Genomic DNA, 26,123 nt, shown 5'->3' on the forward strand with positions numbered 1-26,123 from the left:
ATATATATATATATATATATATATATATATATATATATATATATACTTTCTTGTGGCAAAATACCCAAAAAATGTAAAAATAAATAAAAATAGTGTCATAAAATCACAGTCTTTAAATCATGGCTGCAGTACATAGATGTACCTACAGGTGGCGACAGAAGCACGAAAGTTTCTAAGACTTTACCTTCTGAACAGGCAGAACAACCATGTGGTAATATTACTTGTTTTGAGTATTCCATATTTAAAATATGTATTATTTTATTATCTATAGCGCACACTCTGCAGATTTTCTTGCCTTTGAAGTTATGAAGTGCACTGCCACCTTGGCCTCCTTCTTTAATGTTTTATCTCATCACCAGGGCATAAGAGAGTAATTCAATCAGTGTTTATAGTTGTGTAGCAGTCATAAGTACATCACACAAATAATCTGTTGACAATAAACATCCTGCGGGTTTTTATTTCACTACCAGACATTACAAAAATGTACTTATTATTTTGCAAAACTCTCCAGGACAACATAAACTGAACCTTTACTGGCTACTAGATTAGCCAGATTTTTCCATATACATGCAAGTTGTAACTGTAGATACCATATAATTACACAGTTATTTGTATGTATTTCTTTAATTAGACAGTTGTTATTTCTGAGAGCAGATGGCCTGTGTTGGCTTAAGCATCAGAGCGACCCTTTTTTTTCTGCTTGGAGTTTTTCAGAGCTCGCTCCACCTCCTCCATTACAGGCAGTGGACCCTCGTACTTGTTAGTTTCGATGGCCTTCAGCTTCTCCTGATAGTCTTTCGGCAGCCCGTTCTGCTCCGCCCCCATCACTATTACCTACGGCAACAGGATTGAACAAATACTCAAACACTTCTCTCCCAAAATCAGTTTTCCTGATATACTTTCCTGTAATGTAGCTATCGAGGAGTAGAAGCTCATACTGCACCAATTGATATTACGATTGTGACAATTACTCATTTAGAAAATAGCATTAATAACAACATTAATCACTTACCTTCTCAATGAATTAGTAATGATTAGCTAGCTATGATATTCAGGATAGTCTGATTATCAATCAAATTGAAGGTGGAATAGCCATCGTGTGCATCACTGAAAGAGAGGAAACCCACACCAGCAGGATCTCATGAATGCTGGCATGTTTGTAGTCATGAATCATACTAAACACAGTCTAGACTGACTAGCATATTGATAGCTAATGGGTTAATATGCTTCTCCAGGTTAGCCTTTAAGTTCACTGTGAAACTGTAAAGTAAATGTTATTTTAATATCTGTTACAATCCTCTGTTTTTTGAGCAACAGATTTCACAAGTACTATTATATCCTGTGTGGGTTGCGAATATATGCCACCGCTAACTTGGTGCTGACATGACTAACACAAATTAGTGTTATTATAGAGGAAGTAATCAAATACACAAAAACTACTTATAAAGTGAAGGTTTCTGCATTGGCAACTGCTTTATAATGATATGTGCAAGTGTTCATCATCACTTTTATTTATATAGCGCCTTTCCCATGCTCAAGGACACTTTACAATCAAAGAACATCAACACATTAAACAACACCACATTAAGTAAAAGGACAAAACAGGTAAACATTCAAGTATAAGCGGAACACGATAACACAGTGAAAACAAGTACGTCTTTAACAGAGATTTGAATGAAGACAGAGAGGTTGCATCCCGAATAGACTGTGGGAGAGTATTCCATAACTTGGGAGCTACTACATTAAATGATCGCCCACCCGTAGAAAACACTTCAAGAAACATGAAGAAGGCCTAGATTTTGTGATCTCAAAGTACAGGATGGAACATATAGATGAAGAAGCTCTGCCAAGTATTGAGGATCCAGACTGTGCAGAACTTTATATGTTATAAGGAGAATTTTGTACTGAATACGGAATGTAATGGGCAACCAGTGAAGACTTTGAAGAACAGGGTTGATGTGGTCATTCTTTTTTTGAAAAGGTGACAATCCTAGCAGCAGCATTTTGAACATACTGTAACTTAGTGAGAGTTTTGACAGGGAGGCCAGAAAAGAGAACATTGCAGAAGTCTAGCTGTGATGTCACTAATGCATGAACAAGTGTTTCTACATTGGCTTGACCGAGAAATGGTCGAAGGCAAGAAATGTTGTGAAGATGGAAAAATGCTGTCTTAACAATGGAATTGATGTGGATGTCAAAAGAGAGTGTAGGGTCAAAAATAACTCCAAGGTTGCGGACGTGTGGAGAAATTGTTACTAGTATCCAATCGATATTGATGCCAAGGACAGATGAGCTAGATATCAGTGACTTTGAGCCCATTAAAAGCAACTCAGTTTTGCTAGCATTCAGTTTTAAAAAGTGTTGAAGTGTTGTATGTTTATGATTATAATATAACAAACCCCATTTCAAAAATAGTTGGGACAGTGGGTGAAATGCAAATAAAAAAACTGAAATCAATGATTAGTTTAGAAATGTTGTTTGATCTGTATTGAAAACACTACAAAAAAACTATATTTTTTGTTTTGTTTGTTTGGTTTATTTTTGTAAATTTACACTCATTACAAATTTGTGACCTGAAACATGTTCCTAAAATGTTGAGACAGGAGCGTGTTTACCACTGTGTTACATCACCTTTCTTTTAAACAGCATCAGCTGAACCAGTTTTGAAAGCACATAATGTACCACTTGTTTTTTAATAGAAGACAGAGAGGTCAGTCCAGCAGCCGCAAACTCTGATTATTCAGCCACACTGCTGTAACACGACTAGAATGTTTCTTGGCGTTGTCATGCTGAAATAATCATGGATGTCCCTAAAAAGACGGAGTCTAAAAGATAGCATATGTTGCTCCAGAATGTGTTCAGTATTAATGGTGCTTTCATAGATGTGTACATTACCTACTAATAGCCCCCCGCACACCATGACAGGTGTTGGATTTTGAACTGTATGTTGGTAACAATCTGGAGGGTCCTTCACTTCTTTGGCCCAGAGAACACAAAGTCCAGTATTTCCATTAACAATCAAAAGTTTGACTTGTCAGACCACAATACATGTTTCCACTGAGCATCAATCTATTTCAGATGAGCTCGAGCCCAGAGAAATCGTCGGCGTTTCTGGTTTCTGATATGCAACTTCCACTGTGAACAGTACAGTCTAAACCTGAATTTGTGGATGCAGTGATGGACTGTGTTTATTTTTGAAGTATTTCTATGGGCACATGGTGATATCCATTACAGAAACATGTTTACAGCAGTGCTGTCTGAGAGGTTGATGGTCATTCAGGTGTGGTTTTCGGCCCTTTCCTTTATGCACAGAGAGTTCTCTTTTGATGTCTTTTGATGATGTTGATGATACTTAAAGGATAACATACCTACAATCCTTACAAACACTTGTTGAAGAACATTGTTTTTGATTGGAACATTGATTATTCATCTATGCATTTCAATCAATCAATCAATCAATAAATCAATCAATCAATCATTGAACCTTTATTTAAACCATGAGTACATTGAGGAAGACCCTCATTTACAATGTAGCCAAATGAATACAGAGATCAGGGGTTTGAAAGGTTGAACAGTAAAACTAATTTTCTTGGTGAGCCTCGACCCCTCCTCACTCATAAAGTACTGTCTCCTTTTATTCCCAAGCATGATTACATCACATGTTCAAGAGGTTTCTAGTCTTAAATTCCTCTTGCAACAACTTTATGGAATGTGTTGAATGTATGTTTACAAAAAGTTGATAAGGCAAAACATAAAATGTCTTGGTAACACTTCATTTGGATGGTCCACTGTAGATTCTTTGTAAATGTTCAGTATATCTTTAAGTAACATTCAACTAAACAACCATTAAATGCAACTGATTGTGAAGTTGAGTGTTATTTGGATGGTCCACTGTGGGTGCTTTATAAATGCTCAGTTGGCCATAAAGTAACATTCAACTAAATAGCCGTTAAATTCAAATGAACTTCAGGTTTTGTGTGAAAGAATGTATTAAATCTATCCCCAAACTCTAAGCCTAACCCTCACCTTAACCTCAAGGTAAAACCTACATCTACTCATAACCCTAACCCTAACGTTGTTGGTAATCAACTGAGGATCAGCAGAAAGTTTGTTAATGATTTAAGTCTCTGTAGAGAATCTACAGGAGACCATCCAAATAAAGTGTGACGTGACCCGTGTCTTGTGTTTGTTCTGCTCCTGTTTGAAAACATGTTAAAAACATGGATTCACAGATCACTGCTTTCTGTTTTTTTATTTGAATTGCACATGCTGTTCCACCTGAGGTTTATATATTATCAAATAACATCAGGCCTGATTACTGAATACCGTACAATGGCGCAAAAGTATGATTTTTTTTTTTAAATGTACAAGAAATAAGGCTATACAGCACTTACATAAACTTTTAAGGCCGTAAATGCTAAAAGTATATAGACATTTATAAAGGCGTATTCCAACAATTGTCACTAAAGCAGCTGGTGTGACAACTAACTTGCTTTAATAAGCCATTATGAATGTTTATGTAAGGTCATGTCAGTTGTCATGAAAGGCTTATGTCATGCTTATGAATACAGCCTTATGAATGCTAATCCAAAAGTGGCATTTTTGGCAATGATGTAGCTGTAGATGATCTATGTTACCTTAAAATCTACATTGTAAGTAACTATTCAGTACAATTGACAATAATAGTCAATTAAACATCTGCTACTGATATTATAGTGGTAAAACCTGCTGAAGTATCTGCCATATTTTTGCTGTATTGCCCACCTCTATTAAACAGTTAGGTCTGTCTTTACTGTTATATCATCAGAGTCAAAATAATCAATATCAGATATATCAGGCCTGAATGTCCTGGACAAACGTGTGTATCATCAGTCATTCTGAAGCCTGGATTGTGTCTGTACTGCAGTCCATGTTTATAGATCACAGTGTCAGAAACCACATAATCAAGTTAGTCAGAGATACTGAACATCTTTACATGCTTAGAGGACAGTATGTAGTAATTCAGGCAAGCAGTTAGCACCATGCTAATTAATCAACATTAGATTCCTTTTAAGCTTCTACTTGGTACATTAGCCTCATAGCAGCTGCGCTAAAACTACAGAAGCAAACTACAGACACTGAACATGTCTGGGGTGATATTATTCAAAGTGATCCTTGAACCTGAAGTCTGTTAGCAGATCCAACTGGAAAAGCTGAAAGTACCAACATGTGCATTCAGCCACACACAGCAGAACAATGCACTCCACTGCATGGCATGCGTCGCACATGATACACACACAAAGCTTCACGCACAAAGCCACACACACACACACACACACACACACACACACACACACACACACACACACACACACACACACATGGATGTCTTTTTTAGAGCTATTTGGACCTTTAACATGAAATAAAAGGCCACGCGAGAGGAATCCTACAGAAACGATGGTGTCCTCTGCTTGATTAAGCACAATTATCCCGAATATGTCCATTTTGCAGGACAGGATCACTTCCTCTGCAGTGAACACTGAGGGAAATGAGAGGGAAATGTGTATTCCAGATGCTTCACTTTAATGCAGAACCGGTTTTGGAGGGAAGCTTCACTGAATGAGCTCAACAGTCACTGACCGAGTTACTGCCCGCGACCCATTGTGCTTCCCATACAAAGGGAGCAGCGGCAAACGCCAGAAAAAACACCACAACATTGTCCCTGGGCAGCAGTGGAAGTGAGGGAGCTCGCAACGTCACAAAACCCAAAAAGGAGAGCTCTTTACTCGATGACATCACGTGTGAAATTGTTCTTAAAAAGCTAGAACGCCTGGACCAACAGACTGGAATCGATGTTTTTAACATAAATCAAATTTGTTGCAGACAAATGTAGAAATTGATCACAATACCATACATAAGTGAATATAATACCCTAGAGTGGCACAAAATTAAGATTAAAAAAAAAAAGTATCATTCATAAGGCTATACAGCACCTAAATAACTTTTAAGGCCATAAGCACTAAGTATATAGACATTTATAAAGGCTTATTCCAAAAACCGTCACTACAGCAGCTGGTATGCTTTAATAAGCCATTATGAATGTTTATGTAAGGTTATGTCAGTTGTCATGAAAGGCTTATGTCATACAGCCTTATGAATGCTAACCCAGAAGTGGGTAATGATTGGCAATGATGTAGCTGTAGATGATATACAACTATATTACCTTAAAATCTACATTGTAAGTTATTATTCAATATAATGAACAATAATAGTCAATTAAATAATATTATAGTGGTAGCTTTTTTAAGGAGGAAAACCTGAAATGCTAACATTTACCCAACGTTGAAAAGGACTCTACCTTCAGGTACTGCGGAGACGGTGGCGCGTAGACGCAGCTGTTCATGATGTACGTCCGGCAGCTTAGCTCCTGACCACGGGTCCACACGGACACTTGCATCGGGCTGTAGGCCCCCAACCTCACGTTCTCCTGCCTGAGCACATACATACATAAAGAAACCCATTCCATACATATATACATATACATGAAGTATATGTGGACATATATGTGCTTTACTTGAGCCCTGCTACATAACATTGACATTAGCATGCCGTAAGCATGTCATAGCAGATGTTATATGCTGTCACAACAGATTATGTCCAGTAATATAAAATTGTAGTGTCACATGCTAATTTTGGTGAACTCTAGCCATCAAACATATGTCATGGCAGTTACTGATAACAGCGGCATGATGCTGTTATATCACTGGATGTGATCTACCATGACATGTTTATGGCATGGTCATGTGAATGTTATGCAGCAGGGTTCAAGTATGACCATATATCCCATTATCATTCAACTAGTGCTAAAAAGCACAGTTTGCTAACTCACCTACTGCAAATTTAACAGCTATAATTTTATAGCTAATTTTCTCATTTTGTCTGAGTGATCACATAATTTCTATTATATTTCCTTATGTAAATTTAATGTAATGAATGCAGCATTTTGCTAATGACATCACACCCAGTGTGGAAACAGGCTAACGGGGACAGCTAGCTTAGAGAAAGTGGTGCAGAATTTTCAAATAATGGTTAAGTGGGTCTCCAAAGATATTCTCCCATCACTTAAGACTGACTACTTTTGTTGTAATTGAAAAACAAACATTACAAACAGAAAAAGAATCTAGGCGTAAATAAGTTACACATCCTCTACAGAGACACAGTTAAGCTTATATTCATTGTCTTGTAACTACCTATATATATATACCTATATACTATAGCATTTAGTGCAACACCTGCTCTCATGTAAATACAACATATCTTAAGTCTGAAATGCTGTGTAAATATTCAATAGATATTTTTTATTCCTACTTCATAGTTCACTTTAATTCATGTCTGATTTTCAATTTCTGCTTAATTTATGTCTGTTTTTATTCCTATTTTATTTCTGCCTAATATGTTGCTGCTGTGGGAGGAAAACCTCATATCTCCAAAATGGCAACTTTACAGGAGAAGGAAAAAACCTACTTTACTTTTAATGAAAGTCAATGGAACCAGACTTTTTTCAGTCACTCTGGGTCATTTCTTTTGGTCTGTTCATTATGAAATGTACACACAACGTAAAGGACAACAGGTCTTTTCTCGGTGTGTCGAAAACTGAAAAACGACAAAAATGGAGATACAAGGTTCTCTTACAGCGACATGCAAGTTTATGTGCAATTGTCATATCATGCTACTGAAACACTGCATTTTCCCTTTTGGATCAATAAAGTACTTTCTTTCTTTTTTTCTTTCTTTTCATTCTATCTATCTATCTATCTATCTATCTATCTATCTATCTATCTATCTATCTATCTATCTATCTATCTACTTGTGTACATTTTAAAACAAAATTATAGTTCTTTTATTTTTATTTAACATATTAGGGGAAAATATAGAATATATAGAATGTGGCCTGTATTAGAATTATGGCACATTTGATATTTTATCGTTTTATTTTCCACTCTGTGACATATAGCAAATAAATAGAAATTAGGCTCTAAAATTAGCAAAAAAATGCTTCTAGTCGATAAAGTGTTGTTATTGTTTCAGAGAATAATATAATTTTCACTAAGAAAATCAATTCAATGTGTAATATGAGTAAATATGCTGAGATGCACATTATTACATATAATTTATACATATATTATACATACACTTGCGTTTTAACAGGTGTAGTTGCTTATTATTTTCATTCAACATAATGTTCCATCTTTAAAAGGCAGCAAAAGTGCCTGAGAATTAACATTGTGAATGTAAGTCTTGACCATTATCTGTGTGAGATCATAGATCAGCTACACAGACGTGATTTATGTCTCCATAATAAACGACAGTCCTCAGTCGCGCTGGTTGCACTCTGTGATGTAATGATGATGTGAATGAGCTGACTTGGTCTCTTCGAGGTTTTGTACCTGTCCAGACTCTCCAGGTCGGCCATGTTCATCTTCCACACCACCCCCCACACCTCGTCCCCCGGGCTGTGCTCGATAGTGGCCACGCCGCCGTGCCAGCGGTCACTCGCCAAGCCCTTATGGTTCCCGAACACCAGCTTATAGTCCTGAAGAGGCCAAAGACATTACAGGACATTAAGGGAGGTGATATATTACAGCTGTTCATGAGCTGTTTACAAATAAAAATAATCAAATAATCACCATCCAAGACAAAATGTGTCTCCAAAACCAGTAAAAGTGGTATTAATTCCATTTAGAAAATCAATTAAACATAATATGACCTTGTAATGTTAGCTATATGAGTAAATATGCTAAGGGGTAAATTCATACATATAACTGTACACTTGCACTTACAGGAGAAAGCAAAACATGCATAACTTTTAATGTAAATTAATGCAAAAAAGTTGTTTTTCTTAGCTGGTTTGGAGCATTTCTATTGGTCCATTCATCAGCACATATTCACACAGTGTAAAGGACAGCTGCTGTGTTCAAATCTTCAATATATATGGAGAGAGTTTTTTGGATAGCATTTTTAGTTTTTTATTTTTACAGAATTTGAATGTGCCAGCTGATGTCTGCATTGTGTTCAATTTTCATGATGAAGGGACCAAAAGTAATGGTCCAAACTGACTGAAAAAAATCTGGTTCCATTATCTTCCATTCCAAGTTAAGAACGTTTTTTCCTTGTCCTATAAAAACAATCTGGAGAGAACAGCCTTCCTTTCCACTCTGTTCCACCTCCTATATAAGAAACGTTATATATTTTATTATATTCTTCGGAATACACTGTTGAAATGAAATATATTGTTACATGTTGACTGTATATTATAAAATCCATATATACACAGAATATATTCTATTATACATTCAGTATATTACTGTTTTACATGGGGTGGTGCACCTATAATAAGTCTTAGAGGTGATGTGTGCGTCTCTAACAGTGAAGGCTGTACCTGAAGCCTGGCCACACAGTGAACTCGGGCTGAGGGGTTTCTCAGCTGTAGCCGCTCCTTAAGCAGGTTGCTCCCGTAGGCGAAGTAGAGGAAGGTGGCCTGGTTGTCCATGGCATCCAAAGTGTCTGCGGGGAGAGGGAGAAGGGGCAGGGTTTGGAGAAGGAGGGAGAGAGTGTAGAAGAGCCGCAGTCAGAAGGGCATAGAGAGCGCGTTCAGGAGACAGATACATAAGCACTGAAGTGAGTGACAGAGCAAAAACCTCCCCCTCTCTCTTTTATACAGCAGCTGACCACCACTCCATTCTCATGTTAATTTGGCTCACACGCTACCTGCTCACACTCATCCAAACAACACACATTCAACTGACTGCTGGTGATAGATGTGAATGGAGACCCCATCTAGTGGCCACAAGAGGGCACTGCACACTACAGTGCAATAGATACAGTGTAATGAATACTGTCTTACTAAAGCACTCATTGGCCACTTTATTAGAAACACCTCACTTGCACTTTCACTCTCTGCTCGCTATATCAGAAACACATAGCTTGTACTTCCACCAACTGGCCACTTTATTAGAAACACTACCTTGCACTTCCACTCACTGGCCATTTTATTAGAAATACCACCTTTGGCTTCCACCAACTGGCCACTTTATGAGAAATACCACCTTGCACTTCCACTCACTGGACATTTTATTATAAACACCACCTTGCACTTCCATTCTTTGGCCACTTTATTGGAAACACTTACCTTGTGGTTCCACTAACTGGCCACTTTATTAGAAACAGCTACCTAGAACTTCTTGGCCACTTTATTGGATATACCGCCTTGTGGTTCCACTGCCTGGCCACTTTTTTAGAAACACTATCTTGTGCCTCCTTGCCACTTTATTAGAAACACTGCCTTGTGATTCCATTGCCTGGTGTGGACGAAACCAGTCCTGCGTGTTCGTTGATGCAAAGAATGAGACGAGTAGATCAGACTGAAGTTGAACAAACAGAGTTTTATTACAGAATTCTGGAGAGGTTAGAAACGGAGAACATGCATCATGTATCTCTCAAGAAAGCTCTGACCTCTCAATGTGTTCTGACTCCTTTTATACCCTGAAACTCACTATGTGTGTGTGTATAAGCTGAACCTAAATGTGTGCGTGATCCTGTTTAATGGGTGCAGTGCACATATGGTTTACCATATATGGATGCGAGAACCTCATGTTCTTAAGGTTAAGCGCAGACCTACTTCCTGTTATTGAGAACATCTCTGCATATTTGTTACGTACTGTCTGTTCTTCGCCTGCCCTGCCATGCCAATGTCATAAAACTAAGCTGCCTCATGCGCTGTGATTGGCTATCATTGTCCTGCCTCCTGTGCTGTGATTGGTCAGTGCTGTCCTGCCTCATGATCTGTGATTGGCTATCATTGTCCTGCCTCCTGTGCTGTGAGTGGTCAGTTCTGTCCAGGCTCCTGTGCTGTGATTGGCTATCATTGTCCTGCCTCCTGTGCTGTGATTGGTTAATAGTTCATATTCACAAGCAGTTTCACTGAGCTCATTTGATCATTTGCTTTTTTTTTTCACTACAGTGACTCTTTGTTATTAAACATTTTGTACTGTTTAACATTTTTCACTCTGAAACTGCTACACAGTTTTGTACCATTGCAACAGATTGTCCACTGGGGGACAGTAAAAAGCTGCTTAAAATTTTTCAAATTATTTTTCTGTTTTTTTCTGACTTTTAAAATGTAATTGTAGGCAGGCATCACATGGACTCAAAGGCAAAATGGGCATTAAAGCACATCTTTAAGCAGCATTTGGCTCTTGACCTCAACTATCAATGCTTAAAAGCAGCAATAGTTTTGTGAAAGACAAACTTTTGGTGGTTTATTCCAACTTTGGTTTGCAAACAAGCACCTCTGTCAACCACAAAATCCACCAAAGAAAGAAAACAAACAAACAACAACAACGCCAGCGTGTTATGCAGGAAAAAGAGATAAAGAGTTATAATCTGCCCTTATTTACAGTTTAATTATCCACACAATTGTTCAGTGATCTGTGGTGTGATTGTTTGGTCACTCACCGAGCACAGACAGGAGGATGAGTCCAGTAAACAGCAGCATGCTGCCAAAGCTGCAGCGTTCACCCCGAGCCGCCATCGCACTCCTCAGCTCATCTGCAGATAAAGAGGAGCAGACTGGGATCCTCCTGTTTTGTTTCTGGTTTGATGCTGGAGGGAACCCCCCCCCCCAGCTAATTTAGTGTTTCAGGTTTCAGGTCATGTGATTTAGTCTCCACACTGAGTGAGACTTTTTAAGGAAAAGTCTTGAGCAAGTCAGTTTGATTTGGTGAAATCACTGAGCATCATCTTCAGCTTCAGTTAGCATGATAGATCAAATCTAACTGAAGCTCATCAAATCTACCAGCATGATGTCATTAAATAACTATCACTGAGCTCACATCATCACCTCATGTGCATGTTTATACAGCATTAGTAAAAAAGTGATTTTATAGGTAAAGCAACTATTTCCTCCTTAAAATATGTGCCTCCCATCAAAATTGCAAATGGTGAAAAGTGAAATGTCATTCCTGCTCCGAAAAGTACACATTTATTTGAGAACTACATACTTCTCGATAATAATTGATTTTTCAATCAATTTTTACACATTGTTCAGAATTTCAATCATTAGAATTTCAGTTTCAATTGGTAATGTTACATTTTTGTAATTTTGAAAAAGTGTTTAATTATTTCCCAGTAAAAACTGATTCACATTAAAAATATATACAGTTTGAACAATAGAAATGTTATTAATACACTGTAAAAATTATTCAATGTTTAAGGTTAAGTAACATGCTTGCCTTCAAATTTAGAGCTCATTGAACTTTAAGCAATAAGTGAATGTTCAGAATTTAAAACACATTTTTTGTTAACTTACTATTAGAAGTTTAATGAACTTTTTTAAGCTAAAACACAAATAAACACAGTGAAGTAGAGTGAAAACTCGTAGCAACACCAGTTACAATAAACTCATTCCAGTAGCAGCTGTTCTTCCCATTAAAATGAACTGAAGAAAGTTCTGGGCTCTGCTGTGATTACTGAATATTTAACATTCAAAAACTATATAAAGTTAATATGTTTACGTGTCCTAACAAAAATTTTGAAATTAAAAGTAAAACAGTAAAAGAGTAGGTACAAACATGGTTTGTACCCGAAACAATGGACCACAGTTAACTGGACCTGTGCTGGTCAGTAAGTTCAGTGAAATGAAGCAGATGTTAATTGCTCTTTGTTATTAGTGGATGTTTTCGAGCAGCTGGGGTCTCATTCCACTGTACATGTGGTGTCTGCACCCCCCCCCACCCGCAGCAGCTGGATGTCAAAGCCTGTTAAAACGTTTACTGTAACAGATTCAGCAGATCTGGCCTGCAGAGCAAGTGAAGGACCTGTCCAAACTGCTTTGAGCGAGTCTGAATAGAACTATCATAGACACTGACCTCAAATCGAGAGCCTTTGCACTGAATTCCACATCTGTAAAAAAAAAAAAGAAAAAAAAGAACAACATCAGTCTTTGGTCCGGCCACTCAGGAGGGGGCAGAACAGCCAGACTGCAACAATTAGGAGAGTGCTGAGGCCTCAGATAAACACCACAGAGGATCAGAGGGACACCTCTGGAACAAATGGCTGCATTTGGGTGTTCTGTCAGTGGGACGCTCTCAAAAACAAGATCTGACGCAATTATACAGCTGCATTTCTCACTGCGATGCCCCCACCAACCTGCGCTGCTGCTGACCAGTCCAATCTGACCTGGTCCTCCTGAGACAGCTGGGTTATAGTTCAGATCAGGATCGGGGGTCCGGGTGAAATGTTTGACCTAGTCCTCCACTGACAGTATCACAACACCATCACTCAGAGCGAAGGTTGTGATTAATCCAGGTTTAGATACTCTGAATTGTGATTAATCCAGGTTTAGATACTAGGAATTGTATTTAATCCAGGTGTGGATACTCAGGCTACGATTAATCCAGGTTTAGATACTCAGATTGTAATTAATGCAGGTTTTGTATTCTAAGAATTGGGATTATTCCAGATTTACATAGGCTGAGATTATTTCAGGTTTAAATGCTCATGTTGTGATTAATCCAGGTTTATATACTCAGGCTGTGATTAATCCAAGTTTAGATATTCAAGCTGTGATAAATTCAGGTTTACATACTCAGACTGTGATTATTCTAGGTGTATATATCATGAATTGTGATTAACCCATTTTATATACAAAGAATTGTGATTATTCCAGGTTTAGATGCTCAGGTTGTGATTAATCAAGGTTTAGATATTTACACTGTGATTTATTCAGGTTTAGATACTCAGGCTGTGGTTAATGCAGTTTTAGAAAGTCAGGCTACGATTAATCCAGGTTTATATACTCAGACCGCAGTTAATTCAGGTTTGGAGACCTGTAAACTCTGAACTGAATGCCAAGCTGATATTTCAGAAGTACATCTGAAATCAGTAATAAAATCTAATAAAAATGACATAAAATATAAATATAAAAACTATTTTATGACTGAAATACACACAGAATCATTTCTCAGTTTGTTACAGGTATTAAGCCTCTACTGTCTCTCCACAACAAATCTCTGCTTTTATAGTTTCAAAGGCCACAGGTTAGATGTTTGTAAGACTCTAGAAAAGGGGAGAAGAGTTCAGCGGCATCAGTGAATGAAGGGTTTAATCACCCCCCACCATGTTTATAGAGCTGTATTATAGTGTTATAGTAATAGGCACACTTCATACACGGCACAGAACTGGAAGGCTCTGATACACTATCACACACACACACACACACACACACACACACACATATATATATATATATATATATATATATATATATATATATATATATATATACACACAAATATACACATATACACACACACACACACACACACACACATATATATATATATATATATATATATATATATATATATATACACATATACACACACCCATACACTACTCACAAAAAGTTAGGGATATTTGGCTTTTTATGGAAACCGTAAAAAGTTCACGTTACAGTAATATTATATCATGAAAGTAGGGCATTAAAGTAGAAGCATGCAGTGGTAATTTCCTCATCTCAAACAATTTATTGAAACAAAAGCCAACAACAGTGGTGGGTATACCCCAACAAAAAATGTCAATGTCTCAATAACTTGTCATTTGCCCTTGAGCAACGACGTCTCATGCTGTTCACAAGTCGACTCATTGTCTGCTGAGGCATGGCATCACACTCTTCTTGAAGGGCAGTCCTCAGGTCTTTAAGGTTCTGGGGCACAGAGTTATGAGCCTCTACACGGCGACTCAGCTCATCCCATAGGTTTTCTATGGGATTTAGGTCTGGAGAAAGTGCAGATGGCCATGCCATTTGAGGTACCCCAGTCTCCAGCAGCCGTTCCCTAATGATGCGACCTCGATGAACTGGAGCATTTCCATCCATGAAGATGAAATTAGGCCTGTGTTATTCATGCAGAGGCACAATGACTGGATTAATGATGTTATTTACGTAGAATGGGCTTGTCACTGTACCATTCACAAAGTGTAGGGCAGTTCTGTATTGACTAGACCTTGCCGTTAAGCTCCTTGTTAGAGAACAGCAAGTTGTGCAAAAAGTACTGAAGCATTGAACAGTTGGATATGTGCATTCAAAAGTTTAGAGAAGGTGACATTAAGTTCACCTGAAGGTTAGAGTGCATTTTAGGTTCATCCTGAAATTTCACCCAAAAGCCAAATATCTCTAATGTTTTGTGAGTAGTGTTCATAAGTACACACAAATATGTACACAGACAAAGATACACACATAGACACACATATACACATGTGAACGCATACACACAATCACACATATATAGACGTATGTAAATATTAATGAAGTTATTTCTTTATTGCTTGGTGAATTTGGTTATATATCAGTTATTTATTTTGTTTATTACTTAGTTATTTATTTACTTATTTATTGCAAAGTGGATTTATTTACTGTCTATGTATTACCTAGGGCCTAGTTATTTTTTAATTATTTATATCCTAATCTACGGCCTTGGCCTGATGATTTTGGAGACTGTGGTGTGAGACAGATTTCTGTGACGATGGATAATAAAGCTTTATCTTATCTTTTGCAATGTTGGCAGAAATTGTGATCTTCCTCGGGTAAACATTCACCTGCATTCCATACATTTGGCCAATTAAAGTGGAGGCCCCGCCCCCTGTCCTGGAGCAGTATAATACTCTCAGGCTGGTAAACTCTAACTGCACTGAGAGTTAGCTTACTGACCTTTCTGCCTCGGACTTCTAAACAGCGATCAGGTGTTCTGCAGGATTTGAGTGGATTTGTCAGTTTATTGACCAGATCGTCCAAATAGGCTGCTGTTTCCTCCTGAACCTGTGCCTGAGTTAACTGGACACTACCATGGAGAAAGAGAGCAGACCATCATGGGACAACCCCATGCAGTTTGTTCTGGCTTGTGTTTCTTACGCTGTTGGACTTGGAAACGTCTGGCGTTTTCCGTATCTCTGTCAAATGCACGGAGGAGGTAAGACCAGCCTAAACACTTCAATACTGGAAGAGCAACAGCCACTATGGGTACAGAGGTCTGTAGACTCTGGTGTTTGTTCTGAAATGAAGGTGTTAATAGTGAGTTTGTATTGCAGTAACAGCCTGTACTCATCTGGGAAGACTTTACACTAGATGTTGGAACACTGCTGTGAGGATTTGATTGAGCATAAGTGAGGTCAGGTGCTGATGTTGGATGGTCAGTTCTGGATCACTCCAACTCATCCCAAAGGTATTGGATGGAGCTCCATCACTCCAGAGAACACAGTTCCAGTACTTCACAACCTAATGCTGGTGGCTTTATACCCCTTTAGCCCATGCTTGGCATTGGGCATGGAGACCTTAAAATCATGTGCAGCTGCTCCAGAGTATCCCATTCTACTGGTTAGTGCTGTTTTATATAGATTAGACCAGTCACATGTCAGTAGGGTTACTTAAGGGGAATTCCAATATTTCAAATTTCCTCTATAAAATAGTGTGAGATGTAAACAGACAGGTTCAAAGTGGTTTGGTGTGAAAAGGTTCAGATGTTTTTACAGTGGTGGTGATAGGAACCAGGGCTCTCTGACTACAACACAAACATAGACATTTTATTTACTGTCCAAAACCAGTAGTGAACCTACATGAGCCTTCTGGGTTTATATGAAATGTTGATGATGGAAAACAGTGGAAAATCTGGAATAATATGTTTTCTTTGATGACTATTTTGTCTCACAGCGCCCTGTATGTATCCCTCCACCATGAATGGAGTTTAAGTTCTCAAAACTATCATTAAACAGTGTCTCAGTCATCAGGCAGTGAATTCATAACCATTTCATGTAGTAACTTTCTGTGAGGGAGCTTATAGAGGATGACGTCTGGTTCCTTTCACCATCACCAAATCTGACTCGTTTCTCTGGAACGGAGCATTTCACACCAAACCGCTCTGAATGTCTGTTTACATCTGAACCACTTAATTATGCAGGGATTTAGAAAAATGCCATATTTGAGTGTGTTCTCTGTGTTTTATTAACATTTGGACAGATGAATTTTATTTAAACAGGTCTTAAAGAGTCAAACTGTGATGCTGTCAGATACTGCAAAATACTAGTAAACCAGCATGTTACTTGTATATGATTTATTATCATTTATTAGATTCTCTCTAAGCCATGTTAGATCTAGAGAGACAGAGAGAGAGAGAGAGAGAGAGAGAGGCAACAGGCACTGCTTAAAAACATAAGGCAGACATTTCTAGAAATTACATCTTTAACAACTGAAATAAATTAGTTTGCAGGGCTGTTTCTTGGGGGTCCTTGGTGAAAATTTACTTGGGCCCCCCAACCAATCCCAATCATGTTATTTTCTTTAAAAGAATGAGAATTAGTACATCATTCATGGAATGATGTACTAATTTCTGGAAAGAAATTGTTAACTACATACACAATTATTACAAACTGAGGACCCAGCACTCAGTAAAAGGACGCAAATGGGCAGAACGAGGATGAAGGAGCTTAAAAAGATCTTTAAATGCAACAGTTTGTCTCTACAAACCGAGATCAGAGCTGTCCAGACTGTGGTCTCCTCTGTGGTTCTTTATGGATGTGAACGCTGGATAGTAAACAAGCAAGACAGGAAAATATAGGTGCTTTGAATGTTGGTGTTGGTGAAGAGAACCTCAGACAGCAAAGAGAACAAATAAATACATCTTGAACAAATCAAGCCTCTCCTCTCACTCAGAGCCAAGAGAACCAAACTGAATATCTTACTTTGGACACATCCTGAGAAGAACCAACTCACTAGGAAACATAATTGAAGGTAAAGAGGATGACCAGCTACAGGATGGGTAGAGACCATGAACCAGCCATTCAGAGCTTGAAGACCCAAACAGAAGACAGATGGGGAATAGTATATACACTACTGTGCAAAGGTCAGAGACTTTATTTCGTCTCCAATCAAAATGGCTATTAACATTAAGTACAAGTTATTAAATCAGATATAAGACAATCCACTTGCATGAAGTGAAAACTGGAGAAAAACTACAGAGAAAATGGGTTTCCTAATAACCATCTGGAAGAGCTGGTAGAGCCCAAAACTGCCCCCATCAGATAAACAGCACTTAAAGCTTTCATCTTTGAGAGAGAGGAGAAAATCAAGCTGCTTCAGATCTGAAAACATCCACAGGTGTTTCTGTTCATCCTTCCACTGTGAGAAGGCGACTCAGCACTACAGGTCTGAAAGGATGTGTATTTGTCAAGAAGAACTTCACTGAGAAAAGGAGACAGACACATTAAAAAAAAGCTGAACAATGGACTGGCCACCCCAGAGTCCAGACATCAACACTATTGAATGTGTTTGATTACTTCAGAAAATCATCAACCAGCTTCTAAGACTGAACTTTGGAGGTGTGTCTGCAGATTCTTTGAGGAACTGAAAGTGAGTCTCCTGAAAAGAATGCAAGCTGGAATAAAGGTGAAAAGTGACTCACTGACCCTCACACAGCTGAGAGTAGAGTTAGATGTTAAGTTTTCTTGGTAATTTTCTGTTAAATGTTTTTCAGATTTGTTTTTCAGACTCTGAAAAAAGCAAAAACAAAAAGCAAAAACTGAAAAAATAAACAAATGAAAATATTTGTGGGGCCCCTTGTGTTTCAGAGGCCCTAAGCAGCTGCCTAACGCCTATAGCAGGGACCCAGCAGAACACGACTGAGATGATAATAATATAGTAGAAAACACTGGATATTGCTAATACATAATAATACTAGTAATAGAGTCAGATATGCTTTGCTATTTGTTGTTTGTTGTTGTTGTGTCTCTTTAAGGAGCAGTTTATTGTAGCATGTGAAGGACAGTAAAGCAGGATGGGGCACCAGACTGTCTCCTGATGTTCCTCAGGTAACACAGTCATCTGTAAACCTGTTATCAGGTGGAAAGAAACATCCATGTTGGCGTGGATGTCACCAGTATATGCAGTTTGTTGTCTTGTTGTGGGATGAGGCACCTGCCATGAGTTTCTAATTGCTTAAAGCGATAATTTGGCAAAAAAAGTGAATCATCTCTTCCGCCCCAGCCTTACAACCAATGTAACTGTTCAGCCAAAACATGTTTAGTGTCTGAAGTTTGCTTCTGTAGTTTTAGCACTGGACCTATGAGGCTAATGTAGCTAACAAGCAACGGAAGCTTATGTATGTGAGTTAGCATGGTGCTAACTGCGTTCAGTATCTCTAATAGTCTCGATTATGTAGTTTCTGACACTGTTTGACTCACTTTTTGTACAAACATGGACAAAAGTACAGCTAAAAAGCAGAAGTACATCTGTTAAGTACATCTATTCGGTTTTTGGGTGGCAGAGATTTCCATTGTTGTTAGCAACGCTAGCCATGTAGCTTCAGGGCTAAAACTAAAGAAGCAAAATTTACGCACCAAATAAATTGTTGCTTATTGATTACATTTGTCTTAAGTAAAGAAAACCATCACTTTAAAGGGAGAAATAGCTCAAATGCTTGCTCACTGTTTACTCTTTTTCAGTATTTTCCCTGTTTTTAAGCCACAGTTTGTGCAGCCAGTGGGTGAAAAACATTTACAAGCCTCTTTCTTTAATAAGATTAGCAGTAAATGTGGACTCAGTCCCGTACTGTAATCTGCTGTTTTTGTGAGAACACCACATCGACTTTCCACTTTATTAACACCTACCGTACAGGTGGGTCTGCAGATTTACAGTTACCAACTTTTGTAGGCCTCTCATTTGCCTCTATCACTGCATTAAAATGTTCCAAAGGTTACATAATCTTACAGCTCCATAAATACAACTCAGCATGCAGCAAGCTATGAGCAACACACCTGCACATCGCTGTTGTCGGAATAAAACCTTGTATCTCCATTTTTGACATTTTCAGTTTTTGACTATTTGAATATACCTGTTTCCCTTTACATTGTGTGTAAATTTCATGATGAATGAACCAAAAGAAATGACTCAAACTAACTTGGGGAAAAAGTCTGGTTCCATTGACTTACTTTAAAAGTAAAGTATATTTTTTTTCCTTCTCCTAAAGTTACCATTTTGGAGATAAAAGGTTTTCTTCCAACAACAGCAATATCAATACACTTTACACAACTGGCTAAAACCATACATTTCGTTGATTCTTTCAAAGCAAAACTCCATAATGAACCCCAAAATTACTATTTTAGAACAGATACATCATTCAAAAGGTCCACAAACATGTTCATTTATACAGATGTAGATCATAAAATTTTGATCCATTCATCTAATACCTTTGGGATGAGTTGAAGTGACCGTCCAAACATTAGTACCTGACCATCCAATATCAGTAGCTGACCTCACTAATGCTCAATCAAATCCTCACAGCAATGTTCCAACATCCAGTGTATAGCCTTCCCAGAAGCGTAGAGGCTGCTACTGCAGCGCAAACCCACTATTAACACCTTCATTTCAGAAGAAACTCTGGAGTCTACAGAGTTTTGGATTTATACACTCTTAAAGATGGTTCCTTAAGGGTTCTTCAATATAGGGAACAGCTCTATTTAGAACCATGGGTTCTATGTAGAACCATTTCATGCTTACATTGTTCTTAGCATAGTGAAATGGTTCTGTAGATTGATTGAGAATGTGTTGTATATGCAGGGATGGTGCCACATCTCTAAAAACAAGTAATAATAGTAATATTGTTATTATTATTGTTATAATATAGTAATAATGTTATTATTATTATAGTAAATAATGTCATTAGTGTTTATTTTGACCTGTGTTCCACTGGGTTCAGCCTCAGACAGTAAACTCTGCTAGCTAACATCTCTGAAGTACTTCCATCTGTTTTCAAACACAGTTCATTGTCAGGGAAGCACTGCTGTGTTAGACATTTATGGTCTATGTGTATCACAGTTATAACAGTAGTAATAAACCTCAATTGTTTCATGTGCTCTGTGCTCCATGGAGGTCAGGGAAAGTCCTGAAATCTGTGAAAGTGGTGGGTCGTGACCCCAGTACTTCAAAAAGTGATGGGCCAAATATCCACTTGTTCCGGTGGGTCCGGCAGCCCTGTGGATAAGCCAATGGTTCTATATAGAACCTTTTTGAAAACAGTTCTATACAGCATCAAAAGGGATTCTTGCATGGTTACAAGCTTGACATCAGAATAATAGGAGAACCCTTTTTGGTGCTATATAGAACCATATACATCGCGTTCTCCATCAATCTGAAGAACCATTTCACCATACAAAATAAAAGTGCTAAAAGAAGTATTTTTAGTGGTCCTTTTATCATTAGCTCTGCTATTCATTCCAAGGCTAGACTTAATCCATGTCCTAGAAACTGGTCCTCAGTGTTTGTACCATACAGGAACAGTAGGAAGCTGTTTTTTGGGTCAGTGGCTGCGTCAGCCCTCCTCTCTCTCTCTTTCTCTCTCTCTCCTCTCTGGGGCGAGTGAGCTTGTGCAATGTTTCCACAGTGTGTTTATGAGCTTGAGTGATCACAAAGTGTCTTGCTCAATAATTCAGATGAGGCCAAGGAGAACAACTTTGACATTCATTAAACCATTTCATTTAAACCAATTTGTCCAGGCTCCGCCCACAAACGGGCCCTTTCATAGTTACTGTTGGAGAAGCTTTACAGAAGACTGGTAAAAATCCAACTTAACCTAATGAGAAACTGTAGAACAGACTCAGTTTATATCACAATTTTAAAGTCTAGGGTGACTCTAAATGTAGGTGTTGTGATATAAACTGAGTCTGTTCTACAGTTTCTCATTGGGCTGAATGAATAACTGACTCTAAATGTAAGTATTGTGATATAAACTGAGTCTATTCTACAGTTTCTAATTAGGCAGAATGAATAACTGACTCTAAATGTAGGTATTGTGATATAAACTGAGTCTGTTCTACAGTTTCTCATTAGGTTGAATGACTAACTGACTCTAAATGTAGGTATTGTGATATAAACTGAGTCTGTTCTACAGTTTCTCATTAGGCTGAATGAATAACTGACTCTAAATGTAGGTATTGTGATATAAACTGAGTCTGTTCTACAGTTTCTCATTAGGCTGAATGAATAACTGACTCTAAATGTAGGTATTGTGATATAAACTGAGTCTGTTCTACAGTTTCTCATTAGGTTGAATAAATACCTGACTCTTGTGGACGAAACCAGTCCTGCATGTTTGTTGATGCAAAAAATAAGACGAGTAGATCAGACTGAAGTGAAACAAACAAAGTTTTATTACAGAATTCTGGAGAGGTTACAAACAGAGAACATGCATCATGTATCTCCCAAGTAAGCTCTGACGTCCCAATGTGTTCTGACTCCTTTTATACCCTGAAACTGAATATGTGTGTGCGTATAAGCTGAACCTAAATGTGTACATGTTCCTGTTTAATGGGTGCAATGGACATATGGTTTACCATATATAGATGCGAAAACCTCATGTTCTATCGGTTAAGCACAATGTCAATTTTATTTCTAGAGCACATTTAAAAACAACGAAGTTGACCAAAGTGCTTTACAAGTTTAAAATTAAGCAATAAATCCCAAAGTCAATAAAATAACAAGAATAAAACATAATATAAAGCAACAAATACAATAAATAGGATACACTAACATGAGATCAGAGACAGAGACAAAAACCCTGAAAGCTCAGACTGAACTTGAATTAAAAGCTAAGGTAAATAGATAAGTTTTTAAGGAGGATTTAAAAGACTGTGTAGACTCTGAAGTACGGTTATGAAGTGGCAGTTTATTCCAGAGTCTAGGGGCAATAACTGCGAAGGCCCAATCCCCTTTGTGTTTAAGATGAGATTTTGGCTGACCTACTTCTGTTTTTGGCCTTGGCCGGTTTCCTGTTATTGAAAACATCTCTGCACATTTGTCGCGTACTGTCTGTTCTTTGCCTGCCCTGCCATGTGAATGTCATAACACTTTAACGCTAAGTGCGAGTTAATGCCTTCTGATATTAATGCTTAAAAGTATGCTACTACAATTATTAATGCTTAAAAGTATGCTACTAAAAATGTAAAAAATCCACACTCTGAATGTAGGTATTGTGATATAAACTGAGTCTGTTCTACAGTTTCTCATTAGGTTGAATGACTAACTGACTCTAAATGTAGGTATTGTGATATAAGCTGAGTCTGTTCTACAGTTTCTCATTAGGTTGAATGACTAACTGACTCTAAATGTAGGTATTGTGATATAAACTGAGTCTGTTCTACAGTTTCTCATTAGGCTGAATGAATAACTGACTCTAAATGTAGGTATTGTGATATAAACTGAGTCTGTTCTCCAGTTTCTCATTAGGATGAATGAATAACTGACTCTAAATGTAGGTATTGTGATATAAACTGAGTCTGTTCTACAGTTTCTCATTAGGTTGAATGAATAACTGACTCTAAATGTAGGTACTGTGATATAAACTGAGTCTGTTCTACAGTTTCTCATTAGGTTGAATGAATAACTGACTCTAAATGTAGGTATTGTGATATAAACTGAGTCTGTTCTACAGTTTCTCATTAGGATGAATGAATAACTGACTCTAAATGTAGGTATTGTGATATAAACTGAGTCTGTTCTACAGTTTCTCATTAGGTTGAATGAATAACTGACTCTAAATGTAGGTACTGTGATATAAACTGAGTCTGTTCTACAGTTTCTCATTAGGTTGAATGAATAACTGGCTCTAAATGTAGGTATTGTGATATAAACTGAGTCTGTTCTACAGTTTCTTATTAGGATGAATGAATAACTGGCTCTAAATGTAGGTATTGTGATATAAACTGAGTCTGTTCTACAGTTTCTCATTAGGATGAATGAATAACTGACTCTAAATGTAGGTATTGTGATATAAACTGAGTCTGTTCTACAGTTTCTCATTAGGATGAATGAATAACTGACTCTAAATGTAGGTATTGTGATATAAACTGAGTCTGTTCTACAGTTTCTCATTAGGTTGAATGAATAACTGACTCTAAATGTAGGTATTGTGATATAAACTGAGTCTGTTCTACAGTTTCTCATTAGGCTGAATGAATAACTGACTCTGAATGTAGGTATTGTGACATAAAGTGAGTCTGTTCTACAGTTTCTCATTAGGCTGAATGAATAACTGACTCTGAATGTAGGTATTGTGACATAAAGTGAGTCTGTTCTACAGTTTCTTATTGGGTTGAAGGAATAACTCACTTTAATGTAAGCATTGTTCTGAATGTAGGTACGTTACACTTATTTGCAAAACACATGACCACGCCCTTGCTCTTATACATTTGTGTGCCTGAAAAGCATAAATTCCTGAAATTCTTGAAACTTATGTCAATGTAAATATGATTGCCTTCTTGTCTTATTTAAACCAGATGATTTGTTTTTATTCCTTGGCCTGTAGGGGGCTTTATGATCCCATACCTCATCATGCTGTTTGTAGAGGGCATTCCTCTGTTCTACATGGAGCTGGCCATTGGACAGAAGATGCGTCTGGGCAGCATTGGAGCCTGGAGTGCCATCAGTCCCTACCTGGGTGGATTAGGTGTGTTTATTTATTCCAAAGGAGGACATTACGGCCTCATCATTTAAAGCTGAAAAATAATAAACATTATTAGAACATAGAACATAGTATCACATTATTATATTGCTACATATTGCTGCTATATATTCCATGTGATATATACACATTGCCGAATCATTAATGTGACAGTCTAAACTAAATATTCTGTGTTGTAAAAAATGCCTTCAGTATTGTGATGTCATATTTTTGATTAAGTACCTACTATTAATTATTCTTTATCTCATATCATATCTACTATGAATTATTTGGAATCAACTATGAATTATTCAGTATCTACTTTGAACTATTAAGTATCTTTTATGAATTATTCAATATCCACGATTAACTACTCAGTATCGACTATGAATTATTCAAAATATTCTAGTAATTATTCAAAATATTCTATGAATGATTCAGAATCTACTAAGAATTATTCAAAATATTCTATTAATTATTAAATTATGCTAGAGCAATGCTATAGTATTGCTAGAGTCATTAATAACTGCTTTCAATTATTAGTTATTATCTACTATTTATTTTTCTGTATCTACTATTTATTATTCAGTGTCTATTATTGTTTAATTAGAATTGAAGAGGCTACGGTTAGAGTTTATGTTGTTAAGGATTTATTCAGAAGTTAAAATTGCAATGTGCGATGGTGAAATGTGGGAATATTAAATGCCTTTTATTATAAATTTGAGCCCTTTTTATCCAGTTTTTCTCTCTCTGCAGGCATCGCCAGTGTTGTAACCTCACTGTATCTGTGCCTGTATTACAATGTGATCAATGCCTGGAGCTTTTGGTATCTCTTCCATTCCTTTCAGGTTAATATTTCTGTATGACATAAATAATACACTGCCAATATTTTACAAAATGTTACTGTAATGAATCTTCAATATATCACATTTGTATTTCTTAAACTTTGTTATTTTTCTCGTTTAACTTCATGCAATTAGTCTTTCCTATGACAATTCCATGTCATATTCTGTCACTATGTTCCAAAAAGTAAACAGAATACATTTTAATATATTTTCATTACACTGTATTTTCCCTATGGGTTTGTTTACAGGCCGTGTTGCCATGGTCAGACTGTCCTGTAAACAGTAACCGAACAGCCTATTTGGAGGAGTGTGAGGTGGCCACACCCACACAATACTTCTTCTTCCGTGAAACGCTGAACATCTCATCATCCATCGATGAAAACGGTGGTGTGCACATGGGCCTGGCGCTCTGTCTGCTGTTAGCCTGGCTAATTGTTTATCTCTTCATCGTTAAAGGGGTCAAATCCACGGGAAAAGTAATTAAATCAATTTAATCAGATACATAATATCACAGTGTTCAGTGGACACAGAATAATTAACATTCGCATCTAAACATTTACATTAAATATGTTAAAGATAAATCATCCCATATTTATTAAGATTCCATAGATCCAATTCTGTCAATGAAACCAATAATGTAAATGAATAACTGACTCTAAATGTAGGTATTGTGATATAAACTGAGTCTATTCTACAGTTTCTAATTAGGTAGAATGAATAACTGACTCTTGTGGACGAAACCAGTCCTGCGTGTTTGTTG

The 26,123-nt window shown here is 37.4% G+C and overlaps 2 protein-coding genes across 3 annotated transcripts in view; one reads left to right on the forward strand and one right to left on the reverse strand.

The window, feature by feature from the left end:
• Positions 1-426: 426 nt before the first annotated feature.
• On the reverse strand, positions 427-11,652 carry ggctb (gamma-glutamylcyclotransferase b). The gene is made up of 5 exons (XM_017703917.2): positions 11,494-11,652; positions 9,419-9,543; positions 8,427-8,572; positions 6,338-6,470; positions 427-834 (listed from the first exon to the last, which is right to left on the reverse strand). The coding sequence occupies exons 1-5, from the start codon at positions 11,567-11,569 to the stop codon at positions 670-672; spliced, it is 645 nt and encodes a 214-aa protein (XP_017559406.1). The 5' UTR covers positions 11,570-11,652; the 3' UTR covers positions 427-669.
• A 4,084-nt stretch (positions 11,653-15,736) lies between these two features.
• The window catches only part of LOC108431035 (sodium- and chloride-dependent transporter XTRP3), a 29,743-nt gene continuing 19,356 nt past the window's right edge, over positions 15,737-26,123 (forward strand). The window contains exons 1-4 of one of the 2 annotated variants that reach the window (XM_017703915.2): positions 15,737-16,004; positions 24,384-24,524; positions 25,275-25,366; positions 25,612-25,839. In XM_017703915.2, coding sequence (XP_017559404.1) covers positions 15,881-16,004; positions 24,384-24,524; positions 25,275-25,366; positions 25,612-25,839 — 585 coding nt within the window. In that variant the 5' untranslated portion in view covers positions 15,737-15,880. Of the gene's footprint in view, positions 16,005-18,828; positions 18,895-24,383; positions 24,525-25,274; positions 25,367-25,611; positions 25,840-26,123 lie in introns of those variants that run through there. The other variant, XM_017703916.2, reaches the window with a different exon arrangement.

This window comes from Pygocentrus nattereri, chromosome 24, assembly GCF_015220715.1.
Source record: "Pygocentrus nattereri isolate fPygNat1 chromosome 24, fPygNat1.pri, whole genome shotgun sequence".
NCBI lineage: Eukaryota > Metazoa > Chordata > Actinopteri > Characiformes > Serrasalmidae > Pygocentrus > Pygocentrus nattereri.